At 40.7% G+C, this 16,941-nt stretch overlaps 1 protein-coding gene across 1 annotated transcript in view; it reads left to right on the forward strand.

Moving 5' to 3' along the window:
• PTPRM (protein tyrosine phosphatase, receptor type M) overlaps window positions 1–16,941 on the forward strand; it is a 705,638-nt gene that overhangs the window by 683,662 nt on the left and 5,035 nt on the right. The window contains exons 26-30 of the mRNA XM_006920073.3: window positions 436–609; window positions 1,638–1,769; window positions 5,184–5,309; window positions 7,246–7,409; window positions 13,090–13,225. Coding sequence (XP_006920135.2) covers window positions 436–609; window positions 1,638–1,769; window positions 5,184–5,309; window positions 7,246–7,409; window positions 13,090–13,225 — 732 coding nt within the window. The remainder of the gene's footprint in view (window positions 1–435; window positions 610–1,637; window positions 1,770–5,183; window positions 5,310–7,245; window positions 7,410–13,089; window positions 13,226–16,941) is intronic.

Genomic DNA, 16,941 nt, shown 5'->3' on the forward strand with positions numbered 1-16,941 from the left:
CCATTTCCCGCATTTGAAAGCAGACACCAGGCAGTCCCACGGTGCCACGCAAGTGCAGCCAAATCAAGCAAGGTGCATTCAGAGTACTTGCCTGGCAAGAGTTCACTGTTGCGTTTCTCATACTCACGTTCAGTCTAAATGTACCTGGTTCCAGGCCAAACTCTACCCAACCTCTTACTCTCCAGTGTCCAGATGTCTAGTCCAGCTCTTAATCCTACAGATTCACAATGGCCCTTATGTCTGGTGAGCACTGTCTGTGGTCAAAATCCAAGGAGAGAAATGAAAATATAACTGTGTAAATAGCGGGATGGGAAAGGTAGGCGAGAGGACCATCTTGTAGTCAGCTTTAGGAAACGTGGATCTGGTGAAGTCCAAACTTGAGACAATGTTCTCTCCAGCAATCTCTTCCCCATATGTCTGTGTTTTGTCACGTAGACCCTGAACATGGTAACACCGACACTGCGTGTGGAAGATTGTAGCATCGCGCTTCTGCCCCGGAACCATGAGAAAAACCGGTGCATGGATATCCTGCCCCCAGACCGCTGCCTGCCTTTCCTCATCACCATTGATGGGGAGAGTAGCAACTACATCAATGCTGCCCTCATGGACGTAAGCCCATGACCTTCTCTCAGAAAGAAACAGGAAGATCTTTCTCAAGGGGGACCAGCTGGGAAGATGGCCAAATGTGTCCTGGGTCTTCTTCAACTCACTTGCTGTTTGTTTTTTGTTTTTGTTTTTGTTTGTTTTTGTTTTAAGACATAAACTATTTTTTCAACAAAATACATTTCAGATTCCACATATGGTGTTCTGTCAAGCACCAACTTTCTTGGTCTCTCGGAAACCACCAGTCCCTAAGTATAGATAAATGAAACGTGTTCTGGTTACTCTCTGAGCATTTAAATTTTTAACCTGCTGGCGGGAGAGCAAAAGACAGCTATTAAGTCACCAAGGCAGTGAAGTGGGATAATATTGTTCACAACATTATTTTTGTTCCCTTTCCTCCTAATTTAGGCAGTAATTAACAAGAGGGAAAAATCGCCTGTCAGTACAGATAGTACACAACTCATTACTTCCTGTCAATCTATTTACTTCTAACTGAATGAACGTTTGCTATTCGATTGATGGGAAAAATGAATGGGTATTTTCAGTGCTAATGTGGAAATTTTAATTCTATTGGTATGATATCAGTAAAAGGATATTAAACTTGTTTGCAGCTCTCCAAAGCAATAAAAACCATGTGTATCCTTTTATGGCAGGAATAAGTAACGCCATCATGCATATAAATGACAAGGGAAGATTTTTAAGAAAAGCAAAACTTTTAATTACGCATATTTTTAAAGTTAAACTTTCTCCATTAAAATAATTATGTATAAGGCCAATATTGCTTTTCTATCAGAAATAGGAAAAAAAATTATGAGCTACTTACTTTTTCTTAGTGTCAAAGTGAGAATATTTTATCATTATTCTGCAGATAAGTTTATATTTAATCTATTTTGGGGTTGACAATGGTGATAGAATTCAACAATTGTTAAACACATTGAGTTTTATGTCACAAATGTGTATACATACAAAATAACTTCGCTTCCTCCCTTCACATTTTCCTGGTATATTTGGATCTTTCTTGTTTGTGTTTGCAGAGCTATAAACAGCCTTCAGCTTTTATAGTCACCCAGCATCCTTTGCCAAACACAGTGAAAGACTTTTGGAGACTGGTTCTGGACTATCACTGCACGTCTGTAGTTATGCTAAATGATGTGGATCCAGCCCAGGTGAGACTCATGAATTACTGTAGTCAGAGCTCGTGCCCAGAGTCAAATCTGTATTTACTTTGTTTGCACATTGAGAAATTCAGGCTCCGGTGCCAGGTTACAAAACCAGGAGAGGATTGAGAACTGGATATGCTGAAACACAAATGTTAAAAATCAGATGGAATTAGGGATTGGGGCAGTAAGTCATCTGAAACCAGAAAAAAAAAGCTGCAGTCATAGATGGCAGGAGTGACAGGGCAAGACAGAGTCAGAAATCGGGCTGTTCCCAAAGGATGGATGTACTGACAGGAGGGAGATATGAGGTAATGGGCAGAGTCAGAGCTGAACAGAAATGTGAATGTCGCGAAGCTGGAATCAGAGAAAGCCAAGCCGAGAGCCATGAAGGAAGGACATCTGCATCTCACAGCCCTTGGTCCCTTCACAGGGAGATGGTCGTAGTGGAGTGACAGTGGAGACTGACAGACGATTTTAAGAGACGGCAATCAGTTTTGTTAACTCTTTGATAAAGATATTGAAAAGAAATAAAAATGAGATTTGACGATAAGAAAAGCCAGAATGACAACTGGGGCTTTTTCGTAGCTCCTCTTCTAAACACAAAAAGATAAAGAAGGGGCAGTGATGACCCAATATTAACAATGGGGTCAGAAACATTTTTTCTAAAGTGACTTGTCAGGCAAGCACTAGGCCCTTTAGGGGCTGAATTTATTACTTTAGGGTACAGCTATAGCAGCCACAGGCTTAACTACCATGACAGTTATGAGAAGTTTGAATATAGTGTGTTTTCAGAAAAAAAAATTTTCTGGAATGGAATTAATTTCCTATCTAGTATAGACAACTTAAAAAAAAAAAGGCGTGAAGTATTTTAGTATTTTAGCATCCAAAGTGGACAAGATTTTTCCTTCCTAAAATCCATTTTATTGCCCTCAATCTGCCATAAATGGCATGAACATTCACTTCAATTCTATAATATTTTAAATTGTGTTTGAGGCACCACATTATATTGTTAAGGCTCTAGCCTGAAAGCTAGTTAATAAAATAATAATGAGTAATTCTTGTTCTCATCTAGTCCTTTTTGCATAAGGAGCTTAAATATTTTAGAAGTCTTCCCCATTGATCCTCTCCAAAGGATAGATTGCAGCCATTTGTAAAGACAAGTAAAGATACCTCTCGGAGAGCTTCAAAGATGTAGCTCAAAATAGGACCAAGGATTCTGGTTTTCTAACTCACAATGCCATGAGTTAAATTAAGAAATCTTAATTCAAGGTTTTTTAGTCATAGATAATTACAGGATAAGGGACTTCTTCCCTCTTCAGAATCATCCTTTTTCCACTAATGTGAATCCTGAAATGTAGTGATATACTATATTAGTGAGCCAGATGTTAGTGATTTCTGTGTGTTCTTTTCGAACAACAGTGTTTCAATTCTGAAGCTGCATTCTAAACCAGACTGTCTGGAGTCAAACCAAGCCTTGGCTGGCCATTGGTAGGAGGGACAAAGAGACTCCAGTTCCATTCGGCAGACAGAGCTGATTTTCAGAGTGAGAGAAAAGAGGCTCCTGGGAGTCAGTCTTTTAGAGAACACTAAACTGAGCATTTGAACTTAAAGGCTTTGCAGTTGTACAAGAATAGCACTCAACTATATTTTAAGTATTTATAGGTCCAATTCATAGATGTGTTATGCACCATTTAAGCCATTTTCTACACGGTTTACTTGGGCATAGTGCAGAATGCAGTGTGCCAAGAGCCAAGTGCCAGCCCGGGCCATTCATATTTCTCTAGTGTAAGTGACAAGCTTTTGATCAGGACTTGAACCTATATAGAGCAAGCAACGCAAATCTAGCCCAGTCAGGAATAAAATGGGCAGAACAGTTCAAATGCACATGTTAGGGCTTTTATTACCATCTCGGCTTCCCATCGTAATACCTATTAATTTTAACAGTGGGTACACCTGGGTATCAGAAAAGAAATAAACATTAGCATTCTGTAGTTCGATAAGGCAGTTTTCTAAGTTGTCACCAGGAAGTGCTGGCGAGGATGGAAAAATTTCATGAACGCATTATTTAAAAATAAATAAATGTAATTTCTAAAATGCTATGGACTTAGCTAACATAAAAAATACCCTCAGTTATCCTACTTTCATTCTTGATCGTAAAGTCCAAACCTTTAACTTCTTTACAATAGAGAGGGGAAGATTGCTATTTCGGTCGACCCACTGTTAACTGAAAACTGTCTTGCAATCTTGGATATAAATCAAACTTTGCAACCTTGGACAATGGGATTTTAGATCCTTTGGAAAATAAAAGCCATTAAAAAGGAAATTCAGCTAGTGGATTCTCCTGTGTGGTACATCATTCTCTTGAAAATGAGATTGATATGTTTTTCATCTCCTCTTGGCTCAATAGAAACTGGTTGCAAAATAATAGGTAGTTCCCCCTTGTCTCACCGCAGCTCTTTGTCCCTCAGGTAAATCAGAAAGGTCAAAGTTACATGTTACTCCCAAAAAAGTTACTGAAATATCAAGTCCCAAAAGAAGTTTCATTTCCAACTTTAAATACCTCTTAGGGTCTTAAGGCTTTAAGAAAGGTTCGTGAGAAGAAATGTGAGAAGAAAATGTCTCACCTACCTCTAAGTTTAGTATTTCCATGTGATGTTTATGAAAGTGCCTCTTCGATAAGCCACCATGCCCAGCAGCACTGAGTCCTACCACACGGAGTTGTGTGTCACGTTCGTGCAAAAGTTCTAGTTTCTCAGTGTCACCAATACCTGGAGTTTGAGATTCTAGGCAATTGTTTTTAATTAAAGGCATCTCCAGGTAAAACAGAAAAACATTTGTTCTTATTACACCAGGTTTTTAGATCAGCACTTGGGAGGATTTGCACCAGAGCGTGAAAATGCAATCCAACACTGTTTTCAGTGTCTTGTCACACACACACAAAAAAAGGCCCTATTATCCAAAGTGATTACAAATTACAATGCAACCTCATGGGAGGATGGAGATTTGGGTGTTGGTAGGTATGTGTGCCGTCTTAAATATCTTAGCTCTTACAATGGTAGTTAGTGGCATTCCCCTAGGGCCTGGTAAGAGTTCCTGTCAGCATGCAAAAGGATCTTACAACAGGATATGTCGGATAGCATCCACATGACCTCCTTAGAAAGCAGAATTGCTCACGGCCTAATGATGCTTTCTGAAAAAAAATGAAGAAAAAAGTACTAGAAGGACAGATAAGAGCTGAGGAGTCAGCCAGTAAGAAAGTCCTAAAGTCTACTTGCTGGAAGAAAAAGAGAAGAAGGAAAGAAAATGAAGTGAATCAAAGAAGTATTAATAATTACTAAATGTCTATAGTGACCTTATCCAAACTGTTCATGGTAAACTTATTCTTATCCTTAACCTCATGTTTCTGTGTTTTGAATTCAGTTGTGTCCACAGTACTGGCCGGAGAATGGAGTACACAGACATGGCCCCATCCAAGTGGAATTTGTTTCTGCTGATTTAGAGGAAGACATCATCAGCAGGATATTTCGTATTTATAATGCAGCCAGAGTAAGAATCACAGCCAATATCACTTATATTGTGGGTTCATTATTTTCTCTTTTATTGACTATTTAGTGTGCTCCTTTTGTGTCAGTCACTAGTCTAAGAGTTTAGAATATATCAGTGAACAAAACCAAGCTCCCTGACCTTATAGAACTTACATTCTAATGGGAGAAGATAGATAATAAGTGATAGATGTAACAGCTATAATAAGAGATGTAATACATTAGAAAGTGATAAATTCTATAGAAAAAAAAAAGTGGAGAGGTAGAAAGTGATAGGGCCATGCACAGGGAGGGAGAGCAAGGTTCTGTCTTAAATAGATATGCCATGAGAGCAAAGACCTGACAGAAATGAGGAAACAGCCATTCAGCTCTCTGTAGAGTCAGCTTTCAAGCAGAAGTAATGGTCAGTGCAAAGGCCCTGAGACATCTTGCCTGCTGAGTTCTAGGAACAGTAAAGAGGCTGATATGGCTGGAGTATGGTAAGCTAAGGTCACCTAGAGGGAAAAGGGTTGGTCAGGGGTGATAGAGATCATGCTGGGCCTTGCAGGCCACTGCAAGGATTTGGGCTTTTGCTCTAAAGGAAATAGGGAGCCATTACAGAGTTCGAGTAGAAGAACCACATGATATAATTTACCTTTTTAAATGAGCACTCTGGCTTCTGCATTGAGAATAGACTATAAGAGAGCCCCATCAAGAGGCTATTATGACATTTCTCCAGGTGAGAAATGACAATGGCAGGACAAGAGTGGTGTCATTTGCAGGTAGGAAGGGGTAGAGAGAGTCTGGTATATTCTGGCAGCAGAGCCAGTAGGATTTGCTGACAGATTGAATTCCAGAGGGTCGAGGGTAACTGGAGACTTTGGTCCTGAGAACTAGAAGGATGGAATTGACATTAACCAAGTAAGGAAAGGCTGTGAGTATATAACCAAACTACTGGGTAGGGAGGGTCACACACGGATAGAGAGTCAGGAGTTCAATCTGAAATATACTGGATTTGAGATGACTATGAGACACCTAAGTGGAAATATCAAGTAGATGTTTGATATTTATGAGGTCACCCTCATGTGACCTCATAGATATTTCATATTCAGGAGAGAGGTCTGAACTAGAGATATAAATCGATGATTTTTTGGAACATTTAAAGCCATGAGACCAAATGAAATTATCAAGTGAGAGACAGAAGAGAAAGGGACCCAAGAACTGAGACCGAGGCTTCCATCATCAAAAGGTCTGGGAGAAAGAAAGGCCAAGGCAGAAGGGAGAAAGGGTAAGGGAACAGGAACGACTGAGTGAAGAAGGTGTCAACGAGAAGAGAGTGGTCAACTCTGTCAAATGTTGCTGAGGGCCTCTAACTAAAATGAAGACTTAGTCCAAGTGATTTAGCCATGGCCAAGTTAAAAACAGTTGCTTTTTCTAACACTTTCTTGAATACTAGAATTCTATTTAATTATGACTAAAGATTAATTAATTATTGATATCTTAGCAAGATTTACACCAATATGCAAAACTGTATGGTACAGGAAACACAGTGCAGTCTATTTCTCACCCTGAGCTCAAAAATATCTGATTATAATTTATCCTTTACCTTTAATTTACCTGTAATTAAATAAAGCCATTTTACTACTTAATGCACAATATAGTCAGTGCTCGTGTTGTGTGTTATTTTTCACTTGGCTTTTGCGAAATTGTGAGCTTTACGCTTCACTTTTATTTGTCTGGCCTGTCATTTAAAACACCTTATTTTTTAGAACATCTAGAGATTAAAACTCATAGCTCTCAGGCCAGTAGAAGCTTGCTTCGTTATTTGCAGGCAGGCCTCGCTTTTAATGATGCCCTCCTTCGATGAGAAGACTGAGTAGGTAGAATCAGCCCACCAGAATGCAATAAAGTAAATAATGCCTGTTTTCTTTCCACTCCTTGATCGTTGCCTGATTCTTTAGCCCCAAGATGGATATCGGATGGTGCAGCAATTCCAGTTCCTGGGTTGGCCAATGTACAGGGACACACCGGTGTCCAAGCGCTCTTTCTTGAAGCTCATTCGCCAAGTGGACAAGTGGCAGGAGGAATACAACGGCGGTGAAGGCCGCACAGTTGTGCACTGCTTGTAAGTGTGACATAGTCCCACTGGCTCTTGGGAGCCAATTTTTATGCTTTGGGGAATTTTCTGAGGTGGTTGAATTTTCTAAACTGTTGGTAACTTGAAATCATCCATAATGGAAGCATTTACATCACAGAAATCAACAAATGCTACAAGTCAGGGCTCTCTCCCACACAGCAAAGCTAGCTTACCATCACACTAGTTGGTAATTATATTGAAAACTTCTTCAGAGGCTTCAAAGAACTGTCTCTTTTTCTTGGTGGTTTTTAAGAGACTTTTGTTTTGGGGTTTTGTTTTTTGTTTATTCTTTTTTTGCCATGGGAATGCCTATATTGGGAAGATTTGGTCAGAGCCATTGTCTTTACAGTGTGATCTCCAGGCCCCCAGTTTTAGCACGGTGGGAACCTCTGCTACAGAGCAGTGCCTCTCAATCTTGGCTGCTCGTGGAGAAGCTTTAAAAAAAAAAAAATCCATGCCCAAGCCACATCCAAACCCAATTAAATCAAAATTGCTGGGGGTGGACCTAGCCAACAGTATTTTTTAAACTCCTAGATAATTTTAATGCATGGCCAAGATGGAGAACCGCCGAATAGACAGCCATGCTTTTCAAAGCACATTCACCTGCATTTTCTCATTGGTGATGACATGTAGCTAATCAGCCAGCTGGAATTGGCTTAATGGAGCAGGCAATTAGAAAGTCATGGCAGTTAGGGAAGATGTTTAGAGAATTTGTGGAAACAAAGTATTAAGATTACATCTCCTTTCAGTGGAGTGTCATTAGAAGCATACAATGAAGTCTCTCCCAAATTGAAAAGAAAATAAAGTTTTACTCTAGATCCACCAACCTCAATTAAAATGGCAAGCTTGGCTAAGCTGGGTTACTCTCCGCTCTGCCTGGATCTCACACAATGCCGCCCCCCACCCAGGGCTGTAGGAGGCCTCCCTGCCAGCCCAGAACTCAACAAGTCAAAACATGGCATGTTTCATCCTGCAGGACACTGCTATTTCCTTGGGAAGAGTCTCATGAACCTACTCACACTTAACTCTCACCCAGAGGTCTCAATCCTTTGTCCTCTGAAAAGCCATTTGTTAACCACTCTTCTCTTACTACTTTCCCACTTCCTTCTCATGGACCCAGTTCATTAAAAACATCTCTACCAAAAAAATGCCAAAAAGGAATGATTAATGGCTCACATCCCCATTTTTATTTCTTTAGGTCCCAATATAACCTCTGGTTAGACTAAGATCAGAAGGTCACCAGTGCGAGTTCATATAATCCTAGCAAGGAAAATTGACATTTTAGTTAGAGTTTGTAGTATATCAAGTTTTTTCAAAAAAGTAAAAATAGTGCACAGATAGCCATTTCTGCATATGAAGTCTGCCAGCATCCGGAACTAGGAGTGGAATGCATGGTACACTTTTGATTAGTAGCTTCCTTACAATGGCCTAGTGCTGTAATCCAAAGGACTAAGTCAGAATGGGGGCAGTCGAGGCACCAGGACAGGCTTGAGAAGATACAAAGACCCCTTACATCACTGCACCTAGTAGACAACCACCAACTGTACTCTTCCAGTACACAGCTGTGACCCTAGGACTAAACAATTATATCGTTTTTCCATGTGACATCTAAAACAGCAGGTTGTTCTTTAACTGTAGTGGATGCTGTTGGGCATCTGTTGTCTCTGGCCTCCTGCTGGCCCAGCACCCTTTCCCCTTCTTCTGGTGAGAGAATCTCGATTTTTCTTTGGGAACCATTCTCTCCCACCGTAAAGTCCTTGTGGTTCCTGTGGTGCTGCCTTGCTCCCTTGGCATCAGGTGGACATGAGACCCAGGCCTGGTGAGGATGTTTATTGTTGTTTAGACTTATAAATCTAAATCTAAGACTTTTGGGTTGTGAGAGACTAAGTTAGGTTAAATTGGTATCCTCCAGTAAAAGCCAGGAAAGAATGCTTTGAACCAGGACAGCTCCCTGGTATTTAGCATAGCGTAGCGCCACCTAATGGCTGTGGGCGGAGCATCCCTGCCAAAGACGGACCTGCAGGTGCTGTAAATTGAATGGTTCCTTGAGCCACAAGTACTCACAATAAGCAAATAGGAGATTTGTTCTTTAGACGTGTCTTCCAGCTAATAAAACCAGAAGAAATGTAAGTCGTCACCATTTTGCAGTTCTTAATGAAAATAATGGATGTAGACAACAGTCCCTGACAGGTGCTGAAAGCAGAGGCGAAAAGCTAATTGGAGGAAAGCAGTGTGGTATCAGTGCAAAGACAGAAAGTAGACGAAGGGAGCAGAAGAGAAAATCCAGGAGCCAAGCCACACCTCAGGGTCACCTGATTTACAACAAAGGTCCCACAGCAGCACAGCTACTGCAGGGCAGTGGGCAAGGTGCCTGCATGCCTGGTGTCCCTCCACATACTACACACAGCAATCATATCCAGGTGGATTATAGGCCAAAGTGTGAAAAGGAAAGCAACAAAGCTTCTAGAAAATCTTCATGACCATGAGGTAACCACAGATATATGACACAAGGCACAGAACACTAGCCATGAAGGAAACATTGATAAGTTGGATTTCACTGAAGTTAAGCATTTCAGTTTATCAAAAGATACCAATGAGAATGAAAAAGCAAGACAGAGCTTCTGGAAGAGTTTTATGATGCATATGTCTGACAAAGGACTCATAGCCAGAATGCCTAGGAACTACTGCAAGTCAGTCAGGAAGAGATAGACAACCCAACTGTTTGGGCAGAATGCTTGACAAGAACTTCATTTTTAAAAAAAGAATATTCAAACAGCCAATAAGCATAGAAAAAGGTCATCAGCACCATTAGTTTTCTGGAAAATACACATTAAAACCAGATTCAGATGCCACTGCATACTCACCGGAATGGCTGAAATTTAGAAGACACACAAATGATAATACCAAGCATTGGTGAAGGTGTCGAGTAACTAGAATTCCTGTACACTGCTGTTGGGAGGTAAATATGCTATAGCCATTTTGGAACTGTTGATGGCATCTACTAAAGTTAAGTATAAATACATTCTCTGAGCTCTTCTCCTAGGAATGTGACTACAGAAATGAGTCGTGTATGCACCACAAGACATGTTCATAGTAGGTTTACTCATAAAATCGGAAACTAGAAACAGCCTAAACATTCATCGGCTGTTAGATAAATAAATTATACAGAAGTATATCCATTCAGTGGAATTATTCTCAGCAACATAAAAGAATAAACTACTGATATAACATGGATGATTCTCACACAGATAATATTAAGTGAAATAAGCGATATTCAAAAGAGTACATACTGTATGATTTCATTTATTCAAAATTCAAAAACAGACAAAAGAAACTTATGATGCTAGAAGTAAGAACAGATTATCTTTGGAGTATTGATGGTATTGATGAGGAAGGAGTAAGAGAGGAGTCTAGGGTGCTGATCATTGTCCATAGTTTTGTCTGGTTGTTACATGGCATATGCATTTGTAAAAATTAACAGATATATACTTACTGTTTGTGGACTTAATTGTCAGTATTTTATACTTTATTTAAAACTGATTTGGAACTTAATGGGCTGATCAAGCTGACATTTGAACACAGTGATTAATCCTAAAATCACAAAACAAGGAACTACTTGATATCTGTGCCTGCTTCCTAATGAAAGTAAACTTATAAGGTATCCTCATCCAAAAAAAAAAAATTACATGAAGCTCTGGAGCTAACTCCCAATTTATAGGAAATACAGGATTAGAGAGCAACATGTTAAATAATTCAGAGACACAATCAGTGAAAACAATGCAGAATATGGAGCTCTCTACAGGAGAAATAACCCATTTCTTCCCTAAATAAATTGCCAAGAAAAAAAATGAGCAAAGAGGCACCTATAAATTAAAATAAATTTGCAAGACATTTCAACCAAATGCAATATATGGATATATGGACTTTTCTTGGATATGGATTCGAAAAAGACAACTTTAAATGTCTGAAACAATCTGGGAAATTCAAACAGTGACTAGAAATTTGGTTATATTAAAACAGTGATATTTAATTATTTTAGGTGCGATAATGATATTGTGTTTATTTTTTTAAAAAGATCCCTAGCTCCTTGGAGAAGTGGTTGATTCCAGAGCTGGTACAGGATGAGTCTGGAACATCTCATGGTTCCAGAAAGTAAGGCCATGCTCAAAAAAAGATGCTCAAAAGAGCACTGGAGCCAGCCTAATGGAGCTCCTAATGGCTGAAGCCAGAACAACTTCAGCAACAAATATTGATACTCTTGGATTTTAGCTCATAAAATAAAGCTAATATCTATAAGTGTAAACTGACATAAATAATAAAATAAGCAAACAAGCAATTGTTTTAAATGCGGGAGAAAGAGACAGCTCTCTCTTATAGAATGTTGAAGGAGAGAGGGAAGTAGAAAATCAAGCAAACAACACAGTGATCATTGTTACAGACAGAATCCACTAATGAATGCTAAAATCAATGGTGAAACTTTGAGGAGAAACAAGAAATTTGCATAATCTCAAAGTATCTTTTCCATGCTATGTATTAACCACAGAGAGAAAGGTAACATCTACACAATGAAAAAATCTGCTATACATCCACCATCTTAGTAAGTGGTCAAGGTTAACGTCACCAGCAATAAGACGATCCAATAACACGAACCCCTTGAAGGACCCAACAACCCTTCTGTGTTTTTCTTGCCAAAATGTATAACCTTATTTCCAATCATGAGAAAACATCAGACGAACTTAAATGAAGGGACATTCTTCAATTGGTATTTTATAGTCACTTCTCAAAATATGCATAGGGATCGTGGCTACTTTCTTCACCTACATTATTTTGTATTACACAAAATAACTGACCAGTACTCTTCGAAAGTGTCAAGGTCAAGAAAGACGAGGAAAGACTGAGGACTTGTCACAGATTAGAGTTGTCACTAAGGAGATGTGACAACTAAATGCAAGGTGGGATTCTGGATTGGATCCTGGATCAGAAAAAGGACATTCGTGAAAAAAACTGGTGACATTTGACATCTGTAATTTAGGTAATAGTTCTGTAGCTATGTAAATTTCCTGGTTTTGACCATGTACTATGATCATGTAAGATGTTCACAGTAGGGGAAGGTGGGGACACAACATTCTGTACTAGTTTTGCAGTGATCGTATATGTCTAAACTCAATTCAAAATTTAGAAATATATACATATATAAAGAGCCCTTATGTTTTAGAGATAAATAATGAAATTCCAAATGGATTTTTTTTAAGGCCAAGTCCTACTTTGAACAGAACCCACCCTCCTCACCAGTTTACCTGGCAGACACCAAATGAGGTGTTTGTTCATTGAAAATTTTTTGAGGTGGGCCCTCTCGATTGATATATCTACAAAAATTGATAAGGTGCTCCTTTAAATTACATAATCCAGGACTGAGATGAACTTGGATTAGAAAGATGTGCCAATTTCGTATCACCTCCAAGCAGGTGAGCTGTGACCCAGCGCTGAAGCACTTTGGCTCCGTGCGCTTTAATTAGAAGGACTGGCCCAGCTGGAGAGCTCCGGCTCCGAGGTCTGCACCAGCACCGGTTCCCTCGGGTTTTGGCAGCACTTCTACAAGATCGCGTGCGCAAATACCGTGCAATGTAAAGCCAAACAAAATCCAACCGTCTGATTTCTCTTCTGACAGGAATGGGGGAGGCCGCAGCGGGACCTTCTGTGCCATCAGCATCGTCTGTGAGATGCTCCGGCACCAGAGGACTGTCGATGTCTTCCACGCTGTGAAAACGCTGAGGAACAACAAGCCCAACATGGTAGACCTCCTGGTAGGTGCTCCCCCTGTCATGCTAAATGGGGCATTTTCCCGCTTAGCAGAAGACTCCGCACTATCTCACAGATTTGTGGTGAAACCAATTCACAGAGGAAGAGACTCATTTTCAAAAGCGTAATGTAATCACTTCGCTTACAAAGGTTTTTCTCCCTCTTCCCCTTACTTTGCTCTGTCACAAGGAGACTTTGTCTAAATGCATGTGAAATGTGGAAATAGTTGAAACTCACAAGTGAACATCCTTATTAATTTCTGTTCTTGGCAGTGCCATCCATGAGGCTTAAGCATGTAGTCTTCGTGGAGAAGAAATAATCATAGCACATGAAATGCCAGATTTTCAAATTATATATTTTATAAATAGCTTAATCACCTAATATTTATCAAAGCTGTGAATTTTAGTTTGACAACCAGAATGTTGCACTTAATTATGGTGACCATAGCTGAGAAAAGGATTAGAGGAGTTGAGAAACAAAGGACTACGTGCAATTATTTCCTTACTGTTTCATGAAGTCTTTTTCTTTTCTTTTCTTTTTTTTTTTTTTTTTGTGGAGCTGTTGAAGTGCCAACCACTGTGACTCAAGAATAGTAGAATAGCTTAAAAGAGTAAGCTTTTAGATTAGGTTTTTGTACTTCTCTGTCCGTGGGGGAAGGATCTGAAAGGAAATAGTTTGATTAATCCCAATGTCGGGAGAATGTCCTGGGACGGAAGAGGGAGGAAGAGATGGCCACTGACAGCAAGCGTGGAAAGCCTGTGTTCCCCAGGGCCACAGAACTGCAGCAATGGGGTTAAAATTTAAAATATAATAAAGAGACTAACGAGTTGAGATTTAAGCTCATGTTGAAATAGCCATGGTCCCCAGTCATTACAGCAGCACCTGGGGCTGGATAATGATAGTGACAGATGACACCAACTCCTGGAACACATCTAAGTCACTCTCCAGGAACATCTGCTTTCCCCAGATATGTTTCATGTTTGACGACTTGTCCTACTTCCAAGAAGCATGGTGCTGGCCAGGGATTTGGTGAAGGAGGGCCTGTTTGGCCGGGTGCAGACTCACACAGCCGTCAGCAGTTATCACATACGCTTCTGTGGATAAAGGACCCTGCCCCCAAAATGACTGCCTTCTTTTCCCTGCCCCAGAGAAGCCGGTGAAAATCCAAACTGTAGTCTCAGCTCTGCTGCTAATTCAAGTTGTGACCACAGACAAGTTAACTTGGCAGTTTAAGTCCTCTTGGACAAGGCACTTAACTTTCTTGGGCCTGAGTTGTATAAACTAGGGATAATATTGGTTTATTGAAGTGATCCCATGTGCCGATGCATGTGAGAGTGTTTGGGAAACTGCAGAGGTGAGAAAGGTGGTTTTTGATAATGTAGGTGTCCGTAGGGCATCATGCAGCCAGCAGCCCACCCGAGGAAGTTATATTCAGCATTGGATGCAGAGGAAGTGGCAGCTAGCAGCTAGTATTTATACAGTGCTTAATATGTGCAGCCACCACTCTAAGCACCTTTCACGTGTCACAGATTTCATGTGTATGGGCTGAAAGGCTGACGGGTGTGTTCCACGGTTTCTAGAACCAGCCCCTCCCAGAGGCAGAGAACTATCTCACTCATACCATGAATTTTAAAGGGTTCTGCCACCACAGAATTCTCAGTCTCCTGGACTGGAAGCAATTGGGAAAGGGCAGTTGAGCAGTCAGAGGTGGCTTAAGTTTAAGACAAATAAGAAGGCTGGCAGAGGATGAAAACAAATGCGTAAGTTAAAATGTTCTGACTGTGAGTTCCTTTAAGCTCCCTGATTCACGGACAGAAGATGTGTGGCTTCCAAACTTTGGTTGGTATCAGAGCAAAGCTACCTTGATTTTAAAATGTCATTTCCCTCTCAGTGTGGCCTTTCCTCGAATGGCTCTGGCTGCAGCTTTCATCATTCATAAATTTTTATGGACAGAAACAATGTGGCTTTTTCCAAATCAGTAGTGCCAACCGTGGGACAGGGTGATTCTTCATGGAATGGATGGACACCTGGGTGGTTGGACCAGAAGGAAGCTTCTGATTCCAGCTCACTACTTAGAGTGTTCTGTCATTATGTATGATTCAAATAGAGAAAACAGTACCCTTAGATGCCCAGAACTTGGAGGGTCAGCATCAGTTACGGGATAAGGCCAGGGGCTGAGAAATATAGGAAAGTTTTGCAATTTCCTGAGAAAAATGTCCGATAAATTTGTCACAGTGAATTTATTTCTTCAAATTTTTAGCAAGATAATATCTGGTGACCTGAGAAAAAATGTCACAGCCCTCTTTGCAGTGGGCTTGAAGCTTCCTAAAGAAGGACTTTTGTCATTTGTTTTTGTTGTTGTTTTTGCCTATAAGTACAATTTCTGTTTAGTTTGATATTCGTGGGCATGTTGGCTGAGGGAATTAATTCCAGTCAGGGTGATAAGATCTGGTACGATTCTTTTGAGCATGAAAGATCATCTGAGACCTGAGTTTCTCCTAAGCACAAGGTGTTATACCTACCAGCAGCTGAAGAGCACAGACTACTGAGTCTGCTTAGCTGCATCTCCATAGGATGGTGAAGTGTCTGCTTGAAAGCTTCGGAGTGCCCTTCCGTGCTGGCCAGCCAGGGCGGCAGGTGGGATGGGGTGGGGAGAGCCCTGGCCTGGGCCCCACTCCCTCTACTCATGTATCACATGCAGAGGTGGAATCATGCAGTGGCCCCTTCCATTGAGAACAAGAAAATTCTACCACTACCCCCTCCCTGCCACAGTGGGATGCATGCGTAGAGGGTCAGTGTGTCTGTCTCCACCACCCATTGAGGCTCTGATTTTTCTAAATTGCTTCGGAGTTTGAAAATTCATCCATCTGTTTTGAAGTGTCAAGAGAGATCCAGAGGCCCTAAAAGATTTATTTCTTCAAATTTTTAGTTTTGGAAGCTCTGGAGAAAAGCCAGTTGATTGCCAGGAAGCAAAATAATTTATGACACAAGACTAGAATTTTTTTCCAGCGGGGAGAGGTATGTGTTCCTGACCCCCTTTTCAGTCCTCAATCAGCGTCCAGTCCTTATCAAAAGTCTGAGTCCCAGGGGACAGGCCAGAACCCACAGTCTGAGATTTGAGCTTCTTTGAAACTATGATAGTTGTGGGAAAACCGGCTGCTTCAACAAACGTTCCCCTCTCACCTTTGTCCTGTTCACTTGGCTTTTGAGGTTTCCAGAGCTCCTCTGTTTTAACAGAGAAACAGCCTTTAGGGGTCAGAGCCTGCCTAGAGATAGGTATTATCCCCTGGGATGTGGTGTGAACTTTGGCCAGTTACCAAGATCAAGGTAATTAACAAATAGTTAAGGTGTGGGCAGTGGGGAGAGAAAGCTTAAGATCTATCTACTCTAAGCAACTTTCAAGTATATAATACCTTGTCATTAACTGTAGTCACCATGCTGTACATACATCTTCAAACTCGTTCTTCTTATAACTGAAAATTTGTACCCTTGACCAGTATCAATCCATTTCCCCCACCACCACCACCTCCTCCTCACCCCAGCCCCGAGCCCCTGGCAATGACCATTTTGTTCTCTATTTCTATGAAACTGCTGCTTTTTTTAATGGGAGCTTTAAAAAAATTCCAGCCCCTTGGCTTACCCCAGAGACCCTGATCCAGTTGATCTGGGGTCTGGTTTTGGCCGGCAGTGGAATGGTAAATGTCCCCTGGTGGTTCAAAAA

Source organism: Pteropus alecto, unplaced genomic scaffold, assembly GCF_000325575.1.
Source record: "Pteropus alecto unplaced genomic scaffold, ASM32557v1 scaffold146, whole genome shotgun sequence".
NCBI lineage: Eukaryota > Metazoa > Chordata > Mammalia > Chiroptera > Pteropodidae > Pteropus > Pteropus alecto.